We start from the raw sequence: 27,252 nt of genomic DNA, 5'->3' as shown, positions 1-27,252 counted from the left end.
TCCATTTGATATTGGTAATGATAGCTACACAGTGTTTAATTAACTATGTATAGCCTGTGTAATTAGGAGATTAAATCTATCATTAAGGGTAAATTCAGACAGGACTCTACCTTTCATAATCTTTTTCTTGCCTACATAGCTGCTGTCCCTCTTATCTTGATAGCAGAACATGCTTTGGTATTCTTTCAGTAAAGCATGCTAAAGGATGTCTTTTTTCTGCAGTATGCCATCCTGATTGCATGCACTACAAAAATATATGCCATCATATTAAGACAGTTTTAAATAATTTATTTTCCAATGAATATTACAAAACCAGAAAATTTGCCATGTGTTTACAGTATCAGGACAATCAGACAGAGTGGCATTCAATAGAGTTCCTTTAAAAAAATTATAATTTCTGTTGTTATGCCCCTGACAATTAAAAAAGTTGTTGACATGGGAATTTTCTGTTGATTTTACTCCTCCCTCCCTCCCTCCCTCCCTCCCTCCCTCCCTCCCTTCAGAAATAGGAAAATTTAATACTGATTTTCATTCTTAGATTGTTGAGCTATTTTATTTGTGTCATATCTAAATGTAAGAATCTGGATAAGTAATCAATTGTATAATCAGATCAATTCCAGTGTTATGCTCCTATAAAAAATCAATACAACTAATTAAAATATCTCCATAATAAATACAAAATAGTATAGTTCTTTGTTAGAATCCAACTTTTCCAATGTGTACATGTGTATACATATGCATATACTGTGTGTGTGTATAGTAGTAGTAGTAGTAGTAGTAGTAGTAGAATTGATTTTCTCTGTCTCTGCTTTTATGTAGGTATTGTCTTTTAGTGCTTATTTTGATGAAGAAGTTCCTGACAAAAATCAAGAGCTGTTTAGAATAAGACATTGTAAAATATATTTCTATCTTGAAGATGACACAATTCAGGTTGTTGAACCCCAAGTGAAGAATAGTGGAATTCTACAAGGTATTTTATATCTTTTTTATTGCAAATGTTTTAACAGAATAATAGAGTTGGAAGGATCTTGGGCGGTCTTCTAATCCAACCCTCTGCTCAAGCAGGAGACCTTATACCATTTCAGACAAATGGTTGTCCAATCTCTTCTTAAAAACCTAAAAAAGTAATGGAATACACACAACTTCGGAAGGCAAGCCATTCCAATGATAATTATTTTAACAGTTATTTTTTCTGTTCTGAGAGTTTTTTTTCTTTTGCTTGCCTAATAAATTTTCTGAGAGTCAAGAACCACTTAATTATGTTGAGCTTCAGCCACCATATAAAATTTAGTGGTATAGGCCACTATTTGTTGCAATATACAGTATATAGTTTCCCAATATAATTTTGTGATGGTCCTGTGATTAGATTTAAGTGTGAATTATAGAAATGATAATTCATATGAATTATAATTGTGTTTTAAATCTGAAATTGAAAATATAGAGTTTAAATTTCCTTTACCTTTGAGAGTCAACGGTTTAAAGTTGATGACATATTATCAGTAAAAAAAATTACATTATTATGCTAAACCTAATAATGTTTATGAACACAAAAAGGAAAAGTTGCATTTTTTTTCAGAAAGGAAATCCTTTTTTCATTCAGTTATAATGAAGAAAACTATTTTTGTTTATTTGCTTTTAGTTTTTAGTATAAGATCTATAGTAATATTTCTGATATTTTTAATACAGCTGTAACACCACCTTGTATGATAGATAGATAAAAAAACTAATGAAGCCTCAGGAGGAGGAGTCTCTTGATCATCTGGTTAAGGATAATCCAGCATTTCTGCTTGCAGTATTCATCCCATGTTTTGTGTTTTCTTTCCAAACCTTAACCCTAACCTAATCTCAATTAATTTTTATGGTTTTACTAAAGACAATGTGCTAGAAACTGAGACACTATGGATCCTTTAGGTCCAAAATGATTTAGTGATTTAGGGTCAATTGTGTCCCTCAGTCCTAGGGAAAAGGTAATGGCAAACTACTTCTGAAAAATATTGCCAAGAAAACTGCATAGTTCATGTACTTATTAGAATCAGCACTGATTTGAAGATGCACACTATACAATAGATACAAAAGGAGAGAGTTGTGAGGGAAGGTAAAGCAGAGGTATTTTAGTTCATTTGCTATGCTGTTGGTATAATTGTGTTTGAATGTATTTTGAGAGAAAATTGTTCAGCTAAGGATAGTTTTCTGGAACAAGTTTATAGGTGGTCTTCTAATTTCAGAATTTGATAAGATTGCAGAAAAACAGAAATCTGTATTGTGGTTTTATGTGTTTAAATAAATCCTATTTAATGAAGTAAGATTTTAAATAAGTATGCACAGGAACAGAATAACAGTTAACATTAACTATTAAGAGGGAAACCACCATATTTATGGCACTAGTGACAAATAAAAAAACAAATCCATCAAGAAATCAGAAGACATAACTTATACGAGATTTAACCTGACCTGGTAAGACAATGATGGCCAGAAAGCAAGGATTTATAGTGATATTTATTGGATTTTAAGAAAATAAATGTCTTTACTTTAAGAAATATCTAGTACAGGTAGTCCTCAATTTATGACCACAATTGAGTCCAAAATTTCTGTTGCTAAGCAAGAAATTTGTTAAGTGAGTTTTGCCCCATTTTACAATCTTTCTTGCCACAGTGAATCAATGCAGTTTTTAAGTTAGTAACACAGTTATTAAGTGAATCTGGTTCTTATTGACTTTGCTTATCAGAAGGCCACAAAAGGAACAAAACTCTGATATACTGTTTTTATCAATGATTTTCTGAGAGAAATCCTCAGATACAAGTTTCAAGTGGCACAGTCCAAAGGTCGCTGTTTAAATTGATTTTAAATTCATCCTATTTAATATTTCAGGTGAAATTTCTGTTACCATGTAACTATTTTGAGATTTCATGTGAATAATGTTAATACAAAGTTCCAGTTTGGAGTAAGTTATATTAATTGTGTTTTTCTTCAATATAGGAACACTTCTTAGGCGCCATCGGATTCCACTCCCGCCTCCTAATGAAGATCAGTTTTACACTGTTGATTATTTCAACCTTGACACTGATGTGATATTTTATGACCAAAGATATAAAATTATAGACTGTGATCAGTTCACTAAAAATTTCTTGAGAAAGATGGGAGTCAAAGTAAATCCCCCGTTGGAACGTCCAGATGATCCCTATACGAAAGGACGCCAGAAGGTTAGCTGAAAGAATGGTTGACAATACTATTGTTTGTAGGATAAAATTAAGAACAGCTTGTATATAACAAACAAGCAAAATTTCATGTTGGGAAAGAAATATCTTAAAGAATCCTTCTTAAGAAGAGGTCTTATATTAATAATCCATATTTTATTACATTTCTTGTATTGGTTTGCATATATTCCTTATTATATACTTTATTCCCCCAGAAGTATAGCTTAACATTGTGTTTGCCATCACTATAAATAGTGCTATAAAATTTGGTGCTTGTATCAATGAGTAAACCAGATTAAATTGGCAGTATCTTCATGCATTGTGCATAGTTTTCATACAATATCCAGGATGTGTTAGATAGCATGTAAAAAGTCTTGCCTTCTCTCATTTGCGAATAAAATATTGAATAGTAGACCAAGGATGTTAGTGTTCAAAAGTACTGCAGATAATAAAGTCCTTTTAATACTTTTTAAAATACTGTAAACTAAGGAGGAAGAATGATTATATACAGTGGAACCTGTTTAAAAGAAACTTATAATGTACTATAAATGTTTCTTTAACTTTATTTGACTGAAAAGCCCATTTTTCAACACATATCAGCATGGAACATAGTCAGCAAAATAGCAAGCCTCTCTTCAATTGCAGCAGTAATTATTTTATTTCTCTGATCAAAGGCACTGATTGAATCTTTCTAGTTTACATTTTCTTTGAGAATTTTCAATTAACACTAATCAGCTATGTAGCTTGCAGCTTGCTTGTTGTCTGGCAGCTGACTCTGTTTCAAGATATTGTTACTCTCCATTTTGTATTTCATATTTCATTATGTGCCTTGGTCGTTCATTTGTGTACCCTGGGCAGCAGAAATGTCTGGCAACATCAAGGGCAACTGGCAAAAAAAAATTTATTAAACATTTTTTAAAAAAACAAAAAGAAAGCTTTAACACTTTTTCTGTTTCAACAGTCTCGCATCAGTCAAAAATTTCATAGTTATACATTTTTTCCTCCCTTATTTCTACTATATCTTTTATTCATATACTTCTAATATATATTTATTTACTTACATGTATACATAACAATAACCGTGTACCCACTTTCATTTCTACAATTTTTGTTTCCTCAGATTAGCAATTATACTTCAACTCCTATTTCGACCATTATTTAATTTTTCCCTTCCTTTTATCTCTCTCCTCCAACCATTCATACAATTTCTCCCACACTAAGTAATATTCTGTTTCCTCTTTTTCTTGTATTTCCTTTGTTAATTTGTCCATCTCCACACATTCCAAAACTTTTCTGATCAAATTATCTTCGGATGGTATATTATCATTTTTCCAATCTGAGCGTAGATTATTCTTGCTGCTGTGGTAATATGGATAATTAAATATTGTATTTCTTTTTATTTATTTATTTATTTATTTTATTAGATTTATATGCCGCCCTACTCCCGAAGGACTCAGGGCGGTGAACAGCCAAAAAGATAAAACATACAGATTATAAAATTTAAAAGAGTATAAAAACGTATTAAACAATTTGGCCCGAAACGAATTAAAAAACATCCCCATATTTAAAACAAATTTAAAATTTCTCATATACCATTTAAAAGGGAAAGTTAGGCCAGGCCAGCCTGTTGGAAGAAAAAGGTCTTGAGGGTGCGGCGGAAGGTGCCTAAATCCGGGATCCTCCGTATCTCCGGGGGCAGCTCATTCCAAATAACAGGTGCCCCCACAGAGAAGGCTCTCCCCCTGGGGGCCGCCAGCCAACACTGTTTGGCCGACGGCATCCTGAGGATCCCCTCTCTATGAGAGCGTACTGGCCGGTGAGAGGCTATTGGTGGCAGCAGGTGGTCCTGTAAGTATCCAGGTCCTAAGCCATGGCGTGCTTCGTATGACCCTGGGAGTATTCCTAATAAAAATGTTTCTGGCCTCCTCTCTCTCTTTTGTTTGGTTATTTCTTCTAATTGTGATCTGATTCTACTCCAATATTGTTTCGCTTTGTGGCAGGACCACCACATGTGGTAATATGTTCCCTTTTTCTATTTGCATTTCCAACACATTGGTGAGGTATCGGGAAACATCTTTGCCAATCTGGCTGGTGGCAAGTGCCACCTGTAAAACATTTTATACAGATTTTCTTTATAGGATACAGACATTATCAGTTTATAATTTTTGTTCCATAATTTTTCCCATTTATCTAATTCAATGTTATATCCGAAATTTTTCACCCAAATTATCATATTTTCTTTAACTACCTCCTCTTCCAATTTATATCTTAATAAATAATTGTAAATTTTTTTGATCAATTTACCTTCTGTACCTTGGAGGATTTTGTATAATTCATATACTTTTCTTTGGAATCCATATTGTGTCAAATCTGTCTTATATCTAGATTTTATTTGCATGTAAGGCCACCAATCAATGTCTGTACCCTGTTCTTTTCATTCCTGCCTTGTTTTCAATTCCCCTTGACTATTTAACAAATCTTTATATCTTTTCATTTTGTTGATGTCTAATGCATTTGGGTAGATTTGTGCCTCCATTGAGGATAACCATTCTGGAATTTTATCGTACTGATTCTTTTTTATCCCTTGCCATATTTGTAATAGTGCATCTCTGATTAAGTGTCACTGAAAATAGTTATGTTGTCTATTTTTTCCTTCCCATAAAAAGGTGTGCCACCATCTCTGCAAATCATATCCCTCTAATGTTAAAATTCTTTTATTTCATAGTCCCATCCAGTCTTTGATCCATATAAGTGATGTTGCTTTATAGTATGTTTACCAATCTGGGAGTCCAAATCCTCCTCTTTCTCTATTATCCTGCAATGATTGTATTTTGATTATTGATCTTTTTCCCTGCCAGATATAGTTTGCTATTAATTTATTTAGATCTTTAAAAATTTTTTTCCTAATTTTATGGGAAATAATAGTAATCATTTTAATTGAAGCTATTTTTCCTAAAAAGGATAATTGTAATTTGCTCCAAATTTCCAAGTCTTTCTTTATCTGTAATATTAATTTATTATAGTTGTCATCTTTGATCGATGAACCTTTATTTGTTAACCATATTCCTAAATATTTTAATTTTTTTTTCATTTGGATACCCATTTTGTCTTCTAATTCTTTCTCCTGCTGCTTGGTAAGGTTTTTTGTTAGTGCCTTTGTTTTGAGTTTATTAATTTTAAGTCCTGCTACTTTTCCATATTTCTCTATTTGTGTTATTAATTTGGGTCCTGACAGTATTGGTTGTTCTAAGATGAAGACCAGGTCATCGGCAAAGGCTTGGACTTTATATTCCTCTTTTTTTATTTCCAATCCTTTTATTTCATTTTCACTTCTAATTTTGTTTAACAGTATCTCTAGTGTTAAGATAAATAGTAATGGGGATAGAGGACAACCCTGTCTCATTCCTTTTGCTATTGTGAATTGTTCGGTAATGTCTCCATTTATTGCTATCTTTGCCGTTTGAGTTGAATATATTTTTTCTACCATCTTTACAAATTTATCTCCAAATTAATTATTTTCTAATTGTAAAATAAGGAATCTCAAGGGCAACTGGCAGACCTTTTAAGATAGCAGTGTTCACCTTCATACAAGGGAGGGGGTTAGAAAAGGTATCTAAACATTGCTTGCCCCTCAACAACATCTGGCTAGTTAATCATAGCTAGCAGATCATCCCCTTAACAGTCAAGAATCAAAGGGAAAAAAATCAAAGAAAACTCATTTTTGGAGCCTGGAACATCCATACATTGTTTGATAGAGACAAGGTGCCATGGCCTGAAAGACAAACAATGCTGATAGCAGCCCAACTTTGCTATTATAGCAATGACCTTGCTGCACTCAGTGAGATAGGTTGGCAGATGAAGGTTCATAACAGGAAGTTGCAAGTGAGTTTTTTTGGAAAAGGAAAATAGACTGATAACAGGACTCACTGAATAGTGAGCAGTTTTGCATTCAAAACTGCTCTGCTGAAGAACTCTACTCTACCTGGAATAAATGAATGCCTCATGAAGTTCCTCTTTCCTCTCAGCAAAACCTGGTATATAACCATTGTCAGCACCTATTTACCAACTCTCACTAGCACATTTGAAGACAAGAAAGCTTTCTATGAAGACCTGAATCAAATTATTTGAATAAGCTTAGACAGTGACAAATTCATCATTTTGGGCGATTTCAACACTAGGTTGAGGATAACAACTGGGACAGATTCCTTGTGAGATTTATTATAGGAGAAAATGGGGGCTAGTTTATATTAAAGGGAAGCAGAAGGAAAATAGGCACTGGAGTTGAATTAGATTAAAAAGAAGTAAGAGCTGAAGGTTTTTCTCTAGTAAGACCTATTGCCATGATGGTACGCGGAACCATATCTGTGAGAACGCGAGTGTTGCCCTAGCTCGCGCCAGCCAACTGATTTCCGGGCCTTGACCCACCGGAAGTCAGGAAACGGGCCGTTTTTGGCCTCTGGAGGGCCTCCAGGGGGATGGAGAAGGCCATTTTCGTCCTCCCCAGGCTCCAAGAAAGCCTCTGGAGCCTGGGGAGGGCAAAAAAACAGGCCTACTGGGCCCACCAGTAATCTTTTTGCCGTCACATGCAAAAAGTGGGGGGAGCACGGGGGGGTCATGTGTGCATCCATGGGGGGGCGGAGCACGGGGGACATTGAATTATGGGTGTGGGCACATGTATGCACCACCACCCCACTCCCCCCCGCTTTTGGCATGCAACAGCAAAAAGGTTAACCATCACTGACCTATTGCCTAAAACTGAGTAGCTGTTAATTCAGGGAAGTTGATACAAAAATTGTAAGAGGAATTCGCATATGTAAGAAACTTTGCTGAATGTTTATAATTACTTTGTAAAATGTAACACAGTGCAACAGAATTCCCATTATATGATGAATCTGCCCAAATGTTGTGTTCTTGTATATATCCCCCTTTGAGACAATTTCATTTAAATTCTAATCTTGCTGATACTTTTAAACATTTTGGCAGTTTTTTTATTGTTCTGGAAGGGATTGTAAAATATGTAATATATTCAAAGCTGCTTGGTTTAAAGCCTGGAACTTAATAATAAACATAAAATAATAACTACCCTAAGGAGAGATTTCATGAAATAAATCAACTGAACAGACATTTGTTGGCCTACCCTAACCTACTGAAAACCCTCAATGCCATTTATCACAAACCTAGCTGTACTTTACTAGAATGAATATGCAGAATGTTTATAGTTTATCTTGTAATACATGTTTGAATCAATGTAATAGCACTACAAGCTTTTACATAGATTTTTAATTAGGATTCTCCTAGCTTAAACGTAACTGCACCATGGTAACTGTCAGATTAATTTAATACCAGTTTCTGTTATCGTTTGTTCTTTCCTATGTTGCATAACAATTAATTTGCAATAGAACAAAAGACAAGAGAATGGAATAAAACTGATGGAAAAGACTTCTTTATGTTGTCCCAAAATGTTTTTCAAGAGGATTTTTTTCAACTGGACTTTTTTGTTTTTCTTTGAAGATGTTTGGCTTCTCATCCAAGAAGCTTCTTCAACTCTGACTGGGTGGTGGGGAATGGGAGCTGAAGAAGCTCCTTGGATAATAAAGAAGCCAAACGTCTTCAAAGAAAAACAAAAAAGTCCAGTTGCCTCTTGGAAAAAGCACCTTTGGGGCAACCATGACCTGGATGACTGAGAATCTCCATAGATACTCCTTTATGTTACAGAATTGTAGATAAGGAGCCATATAACAGGGGTGGCTGAACATATAGAGTTCTGCTGTCATCATAGTAAGTGCCAAGAAATTATGAATTAATTTCTGAAAGCCATTGTTAAGAATAGGGACAGTGGATTTAATCTAAGATTTCATAAATCAAGAATTATGGATTATTCACAGACAAAATAAAAAAAGTAGCTGTTACGGCACTGAAACAGTTCAACTATGTTATCATTTCTTTTTTTGTCTGTAGTTGCTGATTGAAAGGCTTTTCTATGCTGAACTAACCACTGAGAGCTTGCAATATGCACACACGTCTTTACTCAGTTTCATACACACTTATTTATACTTCTGTGATGCTTGCTTGTTTTCTCTTAATTTCTCTATATTTCAATGTTAACTCAACAAAGAGTGGAAACTCTGCTTCCCTAAATGATTATTATTATTATTATTATTATTATTATTATTATTATTATTATTATTATTTCAAATTTCTATACCGCCCTTCTCCTTTCGGACTCAGGGCGGTGAACAGCCAAGTAAAACACTTTATATACAAAAGTTAAAATAGATTTAAAAGTAATTAAATAATTTGGCCCATAATTTAAAACATTTCAATTTAAAACCAATTTCAAATTTTAAAAACCCATCATAAAATCAGGACAGCCCAGCTAACTGAAAGAGGTAGGTTTTAAGGGCCCGACGAAAAATCCGGAGGTCTGGGATCCTCGTATCTCTGGGGGTAGATTGTTCCAGAGGGTAGGTGCTACCACAGAGAAGGCTCTCCCCCTGGGGGTCGCCAGCTGACATTGTCTGGCCGACGGCACCCTGAGGAGGCCCTCTCTGTGGGAGCGAACTGGCCGGTGGGAGGCAATTGGTGGCCCGAAAGTACCCCGGCCCTAAGCCATGGAGCACTTTAAAGGTGATCACCAACACCTTGAAGCGCACCCGGAAGTCCACTGGAAGCCAATGCAGCTCGCGCAGGAGAGGAGTCACATGGGAGCGCCCCGTCGCTCCCATAATCTCCCGCGCGGCCGCATTCTGCACCAGTTGGAGCCTCCGGGTGCACCCCAAGGGGAGCCTCATGTAGAGAGCGTTACAATAGTCCAGACGAGAAGTGACGAGTGCTTGAGTGACTGTGCGTAGGGAGTCCCGATCCAGAAAAGGGCGCAACTGGCGTATCAGTCGAACCTGATAGAAAGCCCCCCTGGCCACGGCCGTCATAAAGACAGCCGTGCTGTTCTAAAGACAGCCGTGCGTCCAGGAGGACGCCCAAGTTGCGAGCCCATTCTGTGGGGGCCAGTGATTCGCCCCCAATAACCAGCAATGGCGCCAGCCGGCTATATCGGGATGCCGGCAGCCACAGCCACTCGGTCTTGGAAGGGTTGAGTCGAAGCCTGTTTCTCCCCATCCAGACCCGCACGGCCTCCAGGCACTGGGACATCACTTCCAAGGCATCGTTGGGTTTAGAACAAGATATAAAGATGTTTCACACACATCTTATAAATGGCACAAATGATGTATTTGGAAATCAATGTCCATAATTGCTTATGCACAGGGGCCAGATAAAAATACATTCTGGATTGTTCTGGATAGTAATATTTTCACTTTATTATCTGCACTAGCCTTCTCTTTTCAATTGGCTCATTAAGAATATATTATATTACAAAAAGTTCAGTAGTGGCAGCTGACCATCCTTTTTCTTCTAAATCCATCTCATTCTTTACACACATGTATACACACAGACACACAGAATCTAGAAAATTTTAGCACAATTATTAATATATTCAAAATGTCATTTTAAGAAGCAGGGAAATTCTGCCACAGGTGGCCATTTAGATTAAGTAGCCGTTGTGCACAAATATTTTGTGTACCCTCAGCCCTATTTAGAGAACAATCCTATACTACTGCATCTACTCAAATTATCACTGAGTTTTTTGGTGTTTACTCCACAGTAAATGATAGTAGGATTGTTGCTTAAATCTCTACAGCCTAGTGACTGGGAGTAGTGGATAGCAGATTTGAGATAGAAATTGTTCTTAATTGACCTGCACATATGTAACCTACAGAATACATGTGTTTACGATTGCTAATGTTAACATACTTATTATTTTAGCTGGCATATAAAATAATTGAGTGGCAATATATATTTTAAACTATGTAATCTGGCAAACTAACTGATTTGTTTTCCAGGAGAATGATTATATTAGTCCATGGAAAATTTAGAGACTCTAAATTAGAGTTGTTATAATACTACAATGTAAGATTTTTGTGTATTTAATAGATAAATACGATATCTATTACTGAAAGGAGAATTTACCATTTTCCCCTCACAATCTTTTTGATCAAGTTTTTTTTGCCCATTTATTCATTTTATCTCATATGTTTTGTAAAAAATATAACGATGTAAAGCAAGAATATCAAAATGATGCTACTGTAGATGTGTTATGAATGGTTTAAGTTGAACAATCTACTGACAGCTCCTAATCCACATTAATTCCTATAGCTGTTAACAGTTTCTCCCTCTTTCTTGTCCCCAAATGCCATGACAGTTTTTAATCATGCAACTGTCATCCCAGTTCTTTATTTTTAAAATCATGCTTTTATGATTAAAAGAGCAAATATACCTTTTTGTTTAACTAGCATTTTATTTCTTTATTTTCATAATGGTCCCATTGTATAGATTAAACTAAGAGATATTGAATTGTCAAAAACAATTCAATATAGCCCTTCTAGAGGACCTAGCTTCTACTATTCAATTGTCCAAGTCTATGTTGCTTCATAATAAAATGAAACTTTGCTTCTTTCACTACAGTTCAATTGATCTGGATCTGATTCACACAACATGCTAAGCCATAATGTAATTTGTTTAGTTTTGAATTAGCATTCTAAGTTAACCATGGTTTTAAATAATGTTGGAAAGGGGCTTGGACTAGAGGATCTTAAGGTTCTTCCCAGCCTTATACTCAGTGATCATTTTATTAATATTTTAAAGTCTGGAATACTATGGTTGCTCAATCATTGGTTGGGGCTTATAGGATAATAGACTAACAACATTTTATGCCTTTCTATCTGCCTTTTTGCCTTTTTTCCCCTTGATTCCAGCCCCCCCTCCCACTTCCTCTTCAGTGATGTCATAATATCTAAGGTTAGTGTTCTGAAGAGACAGGGATGTTAATCCTGTTTCCTTTAGATGTTTATTGCTTGTTTCCTTCATTCACATTTCATTAATTTGATTTTGAAATCAAATTCAGGTTTCAAATTGAAGGTAATATCATTTACACTGTTTCTAGGGTATTTGTATTGGCTTTCTAGATTTGTCAATGAACAATTTGGTCTCTTCAAATTTTTATCTTACTATCTTTTTCCTCATTGCTGCCATTTCTTCAGACCATTTTCTTCCATTCAAAATGTGTTCCTATTTTCACAAACTGTTTTTATATAGTCTCATTACCTCCAATTATTCACCTAATGTGGTTTTCAGTACAATTATTTATTTTGTCTTTGAACCTTCCTTATAAGCGTATTGTAGCAAGTTACTAATACTGAAATAATACTAATGGATATATTTTGAGAACAGAACCATTTTAATTTAGTTTATTTTATAAGCATAATGTAGCAAGCTGCTAGTATTAAAAAATAGTAAAAGGTTCATTTTGAGAACAAGAACCGATACCTACTTGGATAAGAAAGTTTATAATACCACTTCAGAACATGAAAAAGTATGTTTACAAAATGAAGAAAATATATCTGACAAAAATGTGCCTGAGACACATTTTTGCATACAAAAAATGGGATCGTGTATTGAGATATTGGAAGATAGTAATGTTGTCTGGAGGCTGTTAGGGCCTGGATGGGGCTGGATGGGGAGCAACAAGTTGAAACTAAACCTTGGCAAGACCAAGTGGCTCTGGGTTTGGGGTTCGTTGGCTCAGAAGAATTGCCACCTTTGGTCTTGGATGGGGTGGCACTACCCCAAACAGACCCTGTGCATAATCTGGGGGTTCTCCTGGACTCACGACTCCTGCTCAAAGAGCAGGTGGTGGTTGTGGCCAGGAGGGCCTTTGCGCAACTGCAGATTGTGTGCCAGTTATGCCCTTTCCTGGACCAACAATCCCTACTCACAGTCACTCATGCCGTAGTCACTTCCCGCCTTGACTATTGCAATGCGCTCTACATGGGGCTGCCCTTGAAGAGCATCCGGAAGTTCCAGTTGGTGCAAAATACAGTAGCCCACATGGTTCTGTGCAGACCCCATATGCATATGTATCACTTCTTCTGCGGGAGCTGCATTGGCTGCCAATTTGCTTCTGGGTGCAATTCAATGTGCTGGTTGTCACCTTTAAAGCCCTTCATAGCTTGGGACCAGGTTATCTGAGGGGCCATTTCTTTCCAGTCACATCTACCTGACCCATCAGAGCGGGGAGGCAGGGAATGTTGCGGGTCCCATCTCCTCAAGAGATACACCTGATGGGACCCAGAAGAAGGGCCTTCTCCATGGTGGCTCCCTCTCTCTGGAACATCATTCCCCCAGAGATTAGAATGGCCCCCACTCTAACACTCTTCTGGAAGGTGCTGAAGAATGGAGCCCATTAAATGGCTTGTGTGATGTGCTGTCACCGAGGGGGGGCTGGGGGTGATTTTATTATATTAATTTATTTGATTCTTTTTTATTTGTTTTATTGTTTTAAATGAGGTTTTATATTCTGTAAGCCGCCTTGAGTCGCCAAGTGCGAATAGGTGGCAATATAAATTCAATAAATAAATAAATAAATTTCCAATTTTTAGATGTAAAAGTTCATCATGAAAAGGAAAAAAAAATGAAAACTTGATACTTAAACTCACTATTGAAATTGTTCCTGGATGGTTACTAAATATAGCATATATTTCATTTGCTATAACAAAATTGAAATGTGTATATGTTGTGCTAAAATAAAATGTATAGGAAACAAGACATATTAGGGAATAAACTATGGTTTTAGCTATGAAGACTGGTCCTATGGGACATTTTAAAAGTTAGTAACACATTGAGATTTGTATGTTCATAACAATAGTAATTTTTTAAAAAAAATATTTTCTGATCTGCAGTTGATAGATAGTATGACACCATTGCGTCCCTATGAGCGCTTTGATACACTTCGCCAGTTTCTGGAACATGAAGGACATGTTTTACGTTTTTATGGTGTTTGGGATGACACTGAAACAATGTTTGGGGACATTCGAGAAGTGGTGCTACATTATTTTTTGGCTGATGATACGATTGAAATAAAAGAAGTGATACCTTTAAATTCTGGCCGGGATGCTGTACCTCTATTCCTCAATAGACAGAAACTACCAAAGGTAAATGCGTATGTGAAAAATATGATTTGATATTTGGCAGGTTGGAATGAATTTATACATTTATTTCATTTGCTGTCTTTTTCAATGAAATAAATATTTATATATGTACTTAGCTGGACATAAAATATAGCTTTTATGTGAAACAGAAATTTATTACCTTATAAAATTTCAGATGCAGGTAGTTCTTGACTTATTATTACAATTGGGACAGGAATCTTGATGGTTGAGTGAAGTGGCCTTTAAGTGAGACATAACATGACCTGCAATTCTGGCACTCACGTTTGAAATTGTTAAGTGATCTTATAGGTCATTGTGTGAATGGAATCACAACTAAATAGTACCAGTTGCTTCAGAGCGGGTGGGAAAAACACCTGGATGCCCAATGTAGGCTAAGGATAAGATGGGGTGTTGCAGCACATCCTTCCATGGCCTGGGAGGCCTCAGCTGGCTTCAGACAGAGTCCATCCACACACATAAACATTTTTACATATTTGCATAGATTTACGTAGGTGGGTGGAGGGAGTTGCAGTTGTAGTGTGGTTGTAGTATGGTTGTAGTGTGGCTGAGCTGCCAAGCTCCTGAATTTTGATAACATGATCATGAGGACTACAACAGCTGTAACTTCAGGCATGGGTCATAATTCCATTCAATTAGTACCAGTGTAATTTCAAACAGTTGCTGAATGAATGGTCATACATCGAGCACTCTTTATACTAGATAATCCTGGCTGTTCTCTTTAGTTAGTCTGGTAATTACATATATTAATAGCCTGTGTCTTTTACCTGAATCCCAGTTTGCTCCAGTTGGAATATATCAGCCTGGTACAATTACAGATCGAACAGTCTTGAATGTGTTTGGAGGGCTAGTTGGGAATAAAGGTCGTTATATTCTGGATAATCGTAAGGTAAGCTATTTTAGACGATTATAATTTATAAAGTTCACTATATTTAAATTGTATTTCTATGACTGTAACTTGAGTAAGCAGGTTGGGTGAAAATGTGAATTGGGAGAATGTAATACAAAAATATAATCTCATACAAAAAGGAGCCTGGATAGCTCAACAGACAGAGCTCTGTAATTTAACACCACTGTCTGCAATTAAAGTAAGATCGAATCTCGCTGGGCTCAAGGTTGACTCAGCCTTCCATCCTTTCTAAGGTAGGTAAATTGAGGACCCAGTTTGTGGGGGCAATAAACTGACTTTGTATAAACATACAAAAGTATGAAGGCTATTGCTTAACGCACTGTAAGCCGCCCTGAGTCTCCGGAGAAGGGCGGCATATAAATCAAATTAAAAAAAAAAATATTTCTCAAACCAAAGCTTCTCAAGAAATTTTTCAAAATAAAATAACTGATATAACCTTTAGTGTATATATTTCTCCTCTCCCCACTCCCCAATTATTAGACAGGAGCAGTGTATCAGGAATTTTATAAAGACTGTGACCTGAGAATAGGAGCAACAATCAATGTTTGGGGACGAAAAATAATTCTCTGTGATTGTGATGAATTTTCCAAAGAATATTATAAGACAAAGTATGGAGTCAGTAAGTAAAAATACCAATATTTTAATTTTAAATTGGGCATTTGTCAAGGTTGGCTTTTTAATCCATTGAGAATCTTCATTACTGTAGTGCTCATTTTAACAATAACAACTGTATCAGGGGTGGGTTCTAAAATTTTTCACTACTGGTTCTGTGGGCGTGGCTTATTTTGTGGGCATGGCTTCATGGGGGTAATGTGACTGGGTGGGCGTGGCCTTTTTTTTTTAACTTTTAAAAGCATTTTTTTCTACAACCTTAAGAGGTTGCAGAAAAAAATGCTTTTAAAAGCCTCTGACGATCAGGCAACTCAGCTGGGATCACCAGAGGCTTTTAAAGGGATTTTTTTTCCTACCTCCTCTTCGGCCGAAGAGGTTGCAGAAAAAAATGCTTTTAAAAGCCTAATGCCAATCAGGCAACTCAGCTGGGATCGCCAGAAGCTTTTAAAGGCATTTTTTCCCCTACAACTTCTTCGGCCGAAGAGGTTGCAGAAAAAATGCTTTTAAAAGCCTCTGACGATCCCAACAGCCGCGCAATCATCAGAGGCTTTTTTTTATTTTTAAAAGCATTTTTTTCAGCCAAAGAGGTTGTAGAAAAAATGCTTTTAAAAGTAAAAAAAAAAAAAAGCCTCTGATGAGGTGGGCAGTGTAAGCGAGCGGTGACCAGGCCGGGGACCGGTTCGAGGGTGTGACCAGCCAATGTTATTACCGATTCTCCGAACTACTACGAATTTTTACTACCAGTTTTTGCGAACTGGGAGCAACCCACCACTGATCTGTATAGGAATTTAAGCAATTGGAGATGAATGCTTTTATTAATATCCTTGTATGGCAAAGATTCTGTCATATCTGAGCCCCTTGGATTTCATATACTTTTACCTCTAGTTATACCCCCCAGAAATTGTCAAAGGTTATTACCAAATTAAAACTTGTAATGAGATAGAAGAAAAATATGAATGGAGAATAATCATATTTAATAGTAAATTAAAAATAAATAAAATGAAATAACTTAGACCAGGGATGTCAAACTCAATTTCATCAAGGGCTGTATCAGCATTATGGTTGCCCTCAAAAGGACCAGTTGTACAGTGGGGCAAAAAAGTATTTAGTCAGCCACCAATTGTGCAAGTTCTCCCACTTAAAAAGATGAGAGAGGCCTGTAATTGTCATCATAGGTAGACCTCAACTATGAGAGACAAAATGAGAAAACAAATCCAGACAATCACATTGTCTGATTTGGAAAGAATTTATTTGCAAATTATGGTGGAAAATAAGTATTTGGTCAATATCAAAAGTTCATCTCAATACTTTGTTATATATCCTTTGTTGGCAGTGATAGAGGTCAAACGTTTTCTGTAAGTCTTCACAAGGTTGGCACACACTGTTGCTGGTATGTTGGCCCATTCCTCCATGCAGATCTCCTCTAGAGTAGTGATGTTTTGGGGCTGTTGCTGGGCAACACGAACTTTCAATTCCCTCCAAAGGTTTTCTATGGGGTTGAGATCTGGAGACTGGCTAGGCCACTCCAGGACCTTGAAATGCTTCTTACGAAGCCACTCCTTCGTTGCCCGGGTGGTGTGTTTGGGATCATTGTCGTGCTGAAAGACCCAGCCACGTTTCATCTTCAATGCCCTTGCTGATGGAAGGAGGTTTGCACTCAAAATCTCACGATACATGGCCCCATTCATTCTTTCCTGTACACGGATCAGTCGTCCTGGTCTCTTTGCAGAGAAACAGCCCCAAAGCAAGATGTTGCCACCCCCATGCTTCACAGTAGGTATGGTGTTCTTTGGATGCAATTCAGCATTCTCTCTCCTCCAAACATGACGAGTTGTGTTTCTACCAAACAGTTCTACTTTGGTTTCATCTGACCATATGACATTCTCCCAATCCTCTTCTGGATCATCCAAATGCTCTCTAGCAAACTTCAGACAGGCTCAGACATGTACTGGCTTAAGCAGGGGGACACGTCTGGCACTGCAGGATCTGAGTCCCTGGAGGCGTAGTGTGTTACTGATGGTAGCCTTTGTTATGTTGGTCCCAGCTCTCTGCAGGTCATTCACTAGGTCCCCCCGTGTGGTTCTGGGATTTTTGCTCACCGTCCTTGTGATCATTTTGACCCCACGGGGTAAGATCATGCGTGGAGCCCCAGATCGAGGGAGATTATCAATGGTCTTGTATGTTTTCCATTTTCCAATTATTGCTCCCACAGTTGATTTCTTCACACCAAGCTGCTTGCCTATTGCAGATTCAGTCTTCCCAGCCTGGTGCAGGTCTACAATTTTGTTTCTGGTGTCCTTCGACAGCTCTTTGGTCTTCACCATAGTGGAGTTTGGAGTGTGACTGTTTGAGGTTGTGGACAGGTGTTTTTTATACTGATAACAAGTTCAAACAGGTGCCATTAATACAGGTAATGAGTGGAGGACAGAGGAGCCTCTTAAAGAAGAAGTTACAGGTCTGTGAGAGCCAGAAATCTTGCTTGTTTGTAGGTGACCAAATACTTATTTTCCACCATAATTTGCAAATAAATTCTTTCCAAATCAGACAATGTGATTGTCTGGATTTGTTTTCTCATTTTGTCTCTCATAGTTGAGGTCTACCTATGATGACAATTACAGGCCTCTCTCATCTTTTTAAATGGGAGAACTTGCACAATGGGTGGCTGACTAAATACTTTTTTGCCCCACTGTATGTAATACTATGACAACTCACAGCGGCCAGGTGGGTGTGGCTGGGTAGGTGTGGCTGGGTGGTCACAGCCGGGTCGCCGCAACTAAGTGGATATAGCTGGGTGTGACCAGCTCAACCCTCCTCACTGGGTGCGGCTGACCAGAGATGGCTACGTTGGGATGGAACAAGTTGTAGTGGCTAACTCAATGTGGAGACAATTCGGTGCCCTACAAGTTGCTCGCCTCCCTAAACTGCTGGCAGCCAAGTGGGTGCGTGCATGCTCATACACACACACACACACACACACACACACACTCCAGGCAGCCCCACAGGCCAGATCTAACCACATCACGGGCCAGATGTGGCCCATGGGCCTTGTGTTTCACATGTCTGATTTAGGTCAATGGGCAGCCCATAGGCTCTGTGTGGCCCCTAAATCTCCTCAGGAGCAGTCCATTGAAAAAATTTACTAGCAAAGTTTTTGATATTTTTTAGGATTGAAGATTTATAGTACACATATCAAGCTATTTAATACTGAAACTTGCAAATATGTTCAAAAATAGAGTTGTCCTGCCCACTCCAATAACATGACCAGCTCTCCCCATGAGTGGTTTAATAAATGCAGCTTCCAAGGAAAAAACAATTTTAAGTAATGGATGTTCTGCTCCAAACATGGAATTTTTGACTCCTATTACTTTACTCTTCAGATAAAGTAAGAATTAACCAGCCTTCTTTAACTGATTCACTTTTTTGTTTATTCAGTGCTAGATAGTCTGAACATCAGATTATATCAGATTGTAATAAAACTTGGTCATGGGAATTCTATTAGAGAAACAACAGCAATTGCAAAACCTAAGTTCAAATCCTTTAAGTTTGAAATGATTTCTCTTGGAGAGTTAAATGTGAATTTAAATAGCCTGTTGCATTGAAAATTAAGAGTAAGCTATTTATTTGAGCCTGATCATCTCTGCATTTTATGATTTCTATTGGACACTCACCAGCTGAAAAGAATGTGTGGTTGCTTGTGAGATTTATTTTCACATCCTGCCTTGCAGCAATGCTTCTGAGAGAATGAGAAAAGCAACAGAAACAGTTGCTTCTTATTTATTAGAATCTGCAGACTAGAGCAGCAAAAATACTCAAGTAAATGAGTAAAATAAATGCATTTGAGAGATTAACACAATGTATTGCTTTCAGTTTCAAGCTGAGCTTGTTGTGATCTGCAGTTGCTGGTGCAACGGAAGTAGAAGAACTGGCTTTTCATTTTTACAATGGTTCTCTTGGAAGAACCATTTAAATGTAGTTCCTTTTAGCCCATCTTCAAGAAGTGCACTAGGTGGCACTGTTGGAATAAAGGAAGATCTTAATCAGCAATCTATTTGTTATGCAAGTCCTGAAATTCAGATTCAGGAAAAGATAACCACATTAAAAAAATGTTTGTCCTCAAGGAACATATCCCATTTATTGTTTGGAATATGTTATTATGTTATTCCTCTTTGGTATAAACAACATAATGCAGAGAAAATAAAAAGCAGTAAGCAAAAGAAATTAAAGTCAGGAGTTAAGAAAAAAGGAAAAGGAGCTCTTGACTAAATTTAATTTATATCAATCTTGTTCAGTATAACTTCACATCTTTAAGTCTTGGGAAGCTATTCTTTCTTTCACTATCTTCACTTACTGATTCATGCATTGTCTTTTGTTTGTTAGGTTTCTAACCACTCAGTCTATGTCAGCTCTATTTATGGTAATCACAATTTTCTTAGCCCTCTCCTTCCTTTCAACTCACTCATTTGTTTTGTGATTTATTCTCTTTACTTGACCAAACCACACAATGTACTTCTTTTGTACTGGGTACTAATTTTTATATTCAATCTTTTCTCACTCTTTGGATAACTTTACTAATCACATTTTTAATTTATCCATACTTGATGTTACTCAACTATAAAGTGCCCAGATACTGTAAGTTTCATCCTGATGGGTCCTAATGGTTCTATTTCAATTTCTAATTTTCCATAAAACTTCAAATCATCCATCTAAAGCAGATGTGAGATTTTATTAGAACTTTTTGCTGATTTGTATTCAAGATTTGTGTTTTTTTTTCCAAAATCACTGAAAGTGGGTTCATAGCAATGACAAATAATAAGGGTAATAATGAGTCACCCTGGAAGATGCCTTATTTGTCATTTCCAATCACCAGTTCTGCCTTCCACTACTTCATTATTTTTTATACAGACATTCTAATGTTTCTATTGACACCAGTTGTTTGCAAACATTCAATAACATTCTATATAGTAATTATCAAATGCCTTTTTATAATCAGTTCAGACCATATGAAAATTTGCTTTTTGCCATATGTAATTCTCCAAAACCGTTTTATCACTCAGAATTTGATTTTTTGTATCTCTGCTTTTCCTTTTATTTCCTTTCTTTTCTATTGAAAGGATGCTATTTTCTTCTAAATAACCTTGCATTTTGCCTGCCCATCATGCTGGTGAGTAATTTAAACATTGTTGGCAAGTATGTTGTTGGCCTGTAGTTTCTTGGCATGTTGTTGGCCTGTAGTTTCCTTTCACTGGATTTTTTTGAATCAAATTAGGATTAGCCAATTATTGTAATAGTTCATTAGGCTGTTTAGCTATAGTTGGATGTAAGCTAGTCAACTATTTGAGCCAAAAGTTATGCAATTGGTAATTTCCAGGAATTATCTAATTTTTAATCATTTTCACTTGATTTTTAACGATTTCTGCTCATATTATTGGCTCTTCCATATGATTTGTAGTAAATTCATTTTCAAATTCTTTTATCCATCTTGCATTCTTTCTGAGTTTCCCATATATCTTTCCAAAATGATTGTTTCCTTTTTATTTGGTTTTCTATTTTCGGAATTTCTGTTGCTATTTTACTTCGGTAGAATAGTTTCTGGTCTGATTGAGATAGGTGATTTTATTTAAATTGGATGATCTATCCATTAGTGTTCCCCACTATTGTTGTTATTTGCTGCTTTATGATTTCTAAATTTGATTTCTTCAATTTTTCTTGTGCTAAGACAATATTTTTTTATTAGGCTTATCTTTTTCCTTACATTTTTCAGATTTTGCTCTTTCATATTCTTTAAATTACTCACATCTGATCTTAATTTCTTTATTTTGATCTCCAATCTACTCTTCCATTTTGGGATTGCATATAATTTTGCTTTTGGTTTTCTAAATTTGATATTCAGTTTTTCTATATCAACCACTGCTGTATTGTAGGCAGACTGATTGGTCTGTTTGATACATGTTATTTTAATCTTTGCAAGGGTCTTATTTACATCCTTCATTATAGGTGCCAGATATTTTAGGGGCATTACTTTCAATGCAGACAATTTTGTCTTTCTATTGAAAATCCTGCATATGTCATAATTTTCTCTTTTAATCTTTCTTCGCTAGGGGACGGGTCAATTCATAGGATTGATTCTAGTATTTCATATAATACATATACTACTTATAATAAGTAGTGATAGTAGTACTGTTAGCAGCAATACTGCCTGACTCCCAGTAACTCTTCATAAATGTATAGCTATAATGTAGGGGTCCTTGGTGCTCTCTGAGCTTGATTGTTTTCTTGTAGACGTTTCATTACCAAAACAGTGGTTTAGCAGGATGATGTTATCTAGTTTTGGGAATAAAACGTCTGCAAGAAAACGATCAAGCTCAGAAAGCACCAAGGACCCCTCATTTCAACCCTGAACTACAAATATTCTCCTTTATTAGCTGTAATTTAGTTGAGCTCAGTGAGAATAAATTGGTTTACCCATGTAATTTAATGTTAGGGCAGGATGGTTACATATAAATTACACATAGCTGGAGTAAAATGTTATGAAATATATCATAGTTATGAAATTATTACAGGTAAACTTTAGTGATCTGTATTTATATTTAAAAAGACTAAAATAATCTAAAACTAATGATGTGAATAAAGGTCCATCTTCTAGAATGTTATTAGTAATGTATAAGTTTTTCCTATCTATAAAAAAATAGCAATAGCACTTAGACTTATATACTGTTTCATAGTGCTTCATAGTGCTCATTTTACTGACCAGGCAAATATACAGGAAGCAAAGGGAACTATCAATGGTGATATGCAGGGAAAAATCTTTACAAAAATTCCTGTTTAGAGAAATGTCTTATTCTTAAAACATATACTTACTTATCTTATGACTTTTTTTTTAAATGGAAAATTATTTTATTCCAATAGATGTATGTGGTATATATAAAATGTAAGCGCTAATATTCAGGAACTAATCTGAAATATGTTGATTTGTTACTTGTGTTTCACAGAGGATTTTACTCCAGTTCCATACAAGACAGCACCTTCTCTGAAAATAGAAAGAGTGATTCCTCCGTACAGTGGTTTTGGATCTGAAGAAGACTCTCTTTGCTCTTGCCTTAGCTTACTTCCTAAACCTCCCCAAAAGGACTTCAAGAAATTCATGGAAAAAGACAGGTATCTGAATAACAGTGATACTCAGAACCTTTTTTCTCCATTTGAGTGAGAGACAGGAAGAGATGATCATTTTTTAAATAATGTTAATACAAATGGGCAATTGTAGCAGTCATATTTTCTATCTGGTAGACAACAGATCCTAATAACAAAGTTTTGATCTCCTAATATATTTTCATTAATCTCAAATTTTCTATAAGAAAATTCTAAGAACCATTATAGTCCGTTTATCTTTTCTGGCCTCTTCTCTGTAATCATTTATATGTCCTATATCATGCACTATTTTGCAACGTAGTCTGAGATTTACAAAGCAGTTTTTCGAATTAGGACATCTAGATCATTATATACTGCATGGGTAACTTTTGTGAATTAATGGAGAAAGCTTGCTGTGGAATTTCCCCACAGATTTGAATTCTTTCCTTATAGAGGACAATTGCAAATCAATATGGTTCATGACCATCTCCCCAAAACTTCAGTATCTTGGCTTCTCTAGGAAGTGTTCTTAATAATGGGGTATGAGTGTGTACTTAGTGCATTTAAACAACATATCAAAGACTGGAAGCCCAACAGTCTGCTCTTCTTAGGAATATTTTTTAGCAATCAAACTCCTCTTTTCAAATATATTAATCTTAGTATGCTGTAATGCACTTCCCACAGCAGTTTTGGAGGGCCAAGATTGAATTAATATAAATCCTGACTATGGGATGTTATTTTACAAATTGAAATTATCTGTTTCTCCAGGTAAAGAGAAAATGAAACAATTTTGAAAATCTGTCCTTCTGCTTTTTCAGACAAGGCCTTGAAAGCAATATTTTGCGGTTCCTTGCACAATATATTACTTCTGATCCCATCGCTAAGGATCGGAAGTTCATTATTTCTTATTTTCTAAGTGATGACACGATATCAGTGTTTGAACCTCCCCAAAGAAATACAGGTAAGATAATACCGGTAATTCTGCTGCAAGCAATTCTGATAATGAAGAGGATAGAGATTGTCCTTTACTTACAACTGTGATTGGGACTGAATTACTGTCAGTAAGTGATGCAGTCGAAAGCATTAGTGCATTACTTAGCAAAACCAATCCTCGCAATCCTTGTTGTCTTTGTTAACTGAATCCCACAGTTGTTACACAGAAGTCTACACAGCCCTGTTAAAATGTCAGTTTTTAAGATGTAAAAAAATATCAGACCAAGATAAATCACTTCAGAATTTTTCCGCCTTTAATATAACATGTAAGCCATACAATTTAATTGAAAAACAAACTGAAAACATTTGGGGGAGGGATAAAATACAAATAAAAACTTACAATAATATGGTTGCATAAGTGTGGACACCCTCTTATAAATAGGAATGTTTTTGGTAGTACGTGAGCTCTTATTATTTGGTCATATCTCTTTTGGTGGTTTTTGGGGAATGATATTTTATCATATGTAAGTATGTAGATATATAGGTAAATGTTTTCAAATTAAAGATGTTGAGCTTATATTACATCATTTATTTCAAAATCATGGAATCTGACAATGTGGGGGAAATATTGATTATATCAGGCATAGGAATAGTCAAGAGAATTATATTCAATGACTGGAAATGTATTATCCCAGATATCAAAGACTGGATTCAAGAAATCTGTAACATTAATTTTTGAAAAGGCTGTTTTTTCTATTAATTAAAAAAATGACATGATGCATTTCATTGGCATAGATTTCGTAATATCTTACAAACACATATATAGTATATATAATCTGACATGTTATTAAATTTAATAAATTAATTTTCCATTTCTTATTTTATTTTATTTTTGTTTAGATATTATAACATATTTATTGGATATGTGTATTGATTTCTATTTTTTACGTTGCAATAAAATTATAAAATAAAATTCAAATCATTTGAGTTAATATTTTCCTAATTTCTTATGAATCCAGTCTGCTGTAATCCTAATTTCTCCCAAAGGGATGATATGATTCTCAGTTGCTCATGAAAACTTCTAAAAATTGTAAGTTTGATCATTGTGGTGAAATAATAGAAGTGTGTCGTTAGATTATGTTGATTATTATCATGAATATAGCAGGAAATCTGGGGCAAGGAGGAAATGAATTGTAATGATTGTTACATAGGCTTGGCTATGGAAAATTCAATGTGAGTGAGTGAAATGTATGAGTCTTGTTTTATTTTCATGTGTATTTTATGACTTGCATTCAAAAGATCTAGTGTGCTTATGATTTTTTCATTATAGGAGTAATTGGTGGGAAATTCTTGGAAAGAAGTCGCATTAAAAAGCCTGGACAAGAGCTTTATAAAAGTGAGCCATCTGAATACTACACAGCTAAGGACCTGTTTGTTGGAGCCAAAGTGTGTTTCCATGGCCACGTCCTTCTTTTGGTGGATGCTGATGAATATGCTTTCAACTACATGGAGAAGCATGCAAATGAGGCAAGCTATGTTTGCTAATCCTTATTTGTCTTTGAAGGCATATGTGGTTTTATTATCTTGCCTAAATAAGGGCGGCTCTGAAGATCTTTGTTTATATGTTGAGGATCAAAACAGCCATCATTGTTTGATTTTGTAAAAAAAATAATATGCTCTATGAGTAATACATGCTACATTGTGAGTTTGGTAAATGCCATGGAGTTTATTTTGTGCCTGATGACTGAAGTTTACAGACTGATTTTTCATAATGTTCTAATCCTACCTTTGTTTTAAGAAAGGAATAATAATAGTAACAAAAAGGGAACTACTGATAAGGCCTGTGTTGTACCGGTTTATTTTCCCATACAAAATCCAAAGGAGCTAAAGCTAATCAAACAAAATCCCTAAGAATATTTGATCATTGTTATGATTGCTTGTTTACTATAGTATTCATGTAAAGCCTATTGGATAAAGAACAGCTAAACAATGAAAAGATAAAACTAGCCTGATGAAAAATTTGGCAGAATTGTAAGAATTTTTTAAAACTTTTTAATTTTAATCCAGAAACTAAATATCATTTCTATTTGATGCTTATAGCTACTTGATGTATTCTGTTGAAGTAGACATATTTTAATAGCCATATGTTGTGATAACATTTTCTCAAATTAGAAAAGAATTTACAATGCCATATTGCAAATAGGTCTTAGGTCTTAGTCCTATTGTGTGGGATGAATTTGAGCCTGTGACTGCTGAGGAAGTGGACAAGGCTGTAGGAGCGATGAGTTCTTCCACTTGTTTGTTGGACCCGTGCCCCTCCTGGCTGGTTTTGGTCAGCAGGGAGGTGACACGAGGCTGGCTCTAGGCTTTAGTTAACGAGTCCTTGAGGGAAGGGGCCTTCCCGCAACCATTAAAGGAAGCAGTTATAAGGCCCCTCCTCAAGAAGCCTTCCCTGGATCCAGCAGAATTAAAGAACTTTCATCCAGTCTCCAACCTACCCTTTGTGGGAAAAGTTGTAGAGAAAGTGGTGGCACTTCAGCTCCTGCGGTCATTGGAGGAAACGGATTATCTAGACCCTTTTCAGTCTGGCTTCAGGCTACAGCTCGGAAACTGTCTTGGTCACACTGATGGATGATCTCTGGCGAGCCCAAGATGGGGGCCATTCCTCCATTTTAGTGCTACTTGACCTCTCAGCGGCTTTCGATACCATTGACCATGGTATCCTGGGATGACTTTGGGAGTGGGAGACACCGTGTTATGGTGGTTTTCCTCCTATCTCTCTGGTCGGTCACAGTCGGTGTTGGTAGGAGGAGAGAGGTCGACCCCTAGGCCCCTCGTTTGCGGGGTGCCTCATAGCTCAGTTCTCTCTCCCCTCCTATTGAACATCTACATGAAGCCGCTGGGTGAGATCATCCAATGATACTGGGTGAGGTATCAGCAATACGCTGATGATACCCAGCTGTATATCTCTACCCCGCGTCAATTCAGTGAGGCGGTGGATGTGATGTGCTGATGCCTGGAGGCTGTGAGGGTCTGGATGGGAGTCAACAGACTCAGACTTAACCCAGACAAGACCGAGTGGCTGTGGGTATTGCCTCCTAAAGACTATGTTGATTGTCCATCCTTGGTTCTGGGGGGTCGCCTTTGCAAGGCGAACCTTGCAAAGGTCCCCCTCAGAACAGGCTCGCAATTTGGGTGTCCTCCTAGACTCACAGCTAAGATTAGAGCAACATCTGTCAGCTGTGGCTAGGGGGACCTTTGCAAGGTTCGCCTGGTGCACCAATTACGACCCTACTTGGATCAGGAGGCTCTCCTCACAGTCATTCATGCCCTTGTCACCTCACGGTTAGATTATTGCAGCGCGCTCTACATGGGGCTACCCTTGAAAAGTGTTCGGAGACTACAGTTGGTCCGGAAC

General features: G+C 36.5%; 1 protein-coding gene across 1 annotated transcript in view; it reads left to right on the top strand.

Moving 5' to 3' along the window:
- The window catches only part of EFHC2 (EF-hand domain containing 2), a 54,029-nt gene that overhangs the window by 7,636 nt on the left and 19,141 nt on the right, over window positions 1-27,252 (top strand). Inside the window, exons 3-10 of the mRNA XM_070943459.1 lie at window positions 820-970; window positions 2,977-3,200; window positions 13,988-14,239; window positions 15,033-15,143; window positions 15,645-15,783; window positions 22,766-22,931; window positions 23,720-23,862; window positions 25,165-25,361. Coding sequence (XP_070799560.1) covers window positions 820-970; window positions 2,977-3,200; window positions 13,988-14,239; window positions 15,033-15,143; window positions 15,645-15,783; window positions 22,766-22,931; window positions 23,720-23,862; window positions 25,165-25,361 — 1,383 coding nt within the window. The remainder of the gene's footprint in view (window positions 1-819; window positions 971-2,976; window positions 3,201-13,987; window positions 14,240-15,032; window positions 15,144-15,644; window positions 15,784-22,765; window positions 22,932-23,719; window positions 23,863-25,164; window positions 25,362-27,252) is intronic.

Source organism: Pituophis catenifer, unplaced genomic scaffold (assembly GCF_029215685.1).
Source record: "Pituophis catenifer annectens isolate HBS135680 unplaced genomic scaffold, rPitCat1.0.hap2 SCAF_4, whole genome shotgun sequence".
NCBI lineage: Eukaryota > Metazoa > Chordata > Lepidosauria > Squamata > Colubridae > Pituophis > Pituophis catenifer.
The sequence above is the reverse complement of the archived record's forward strand: the minus strand, read 5'-3'. Positions and strand labels throughout refer to the sequence as shown.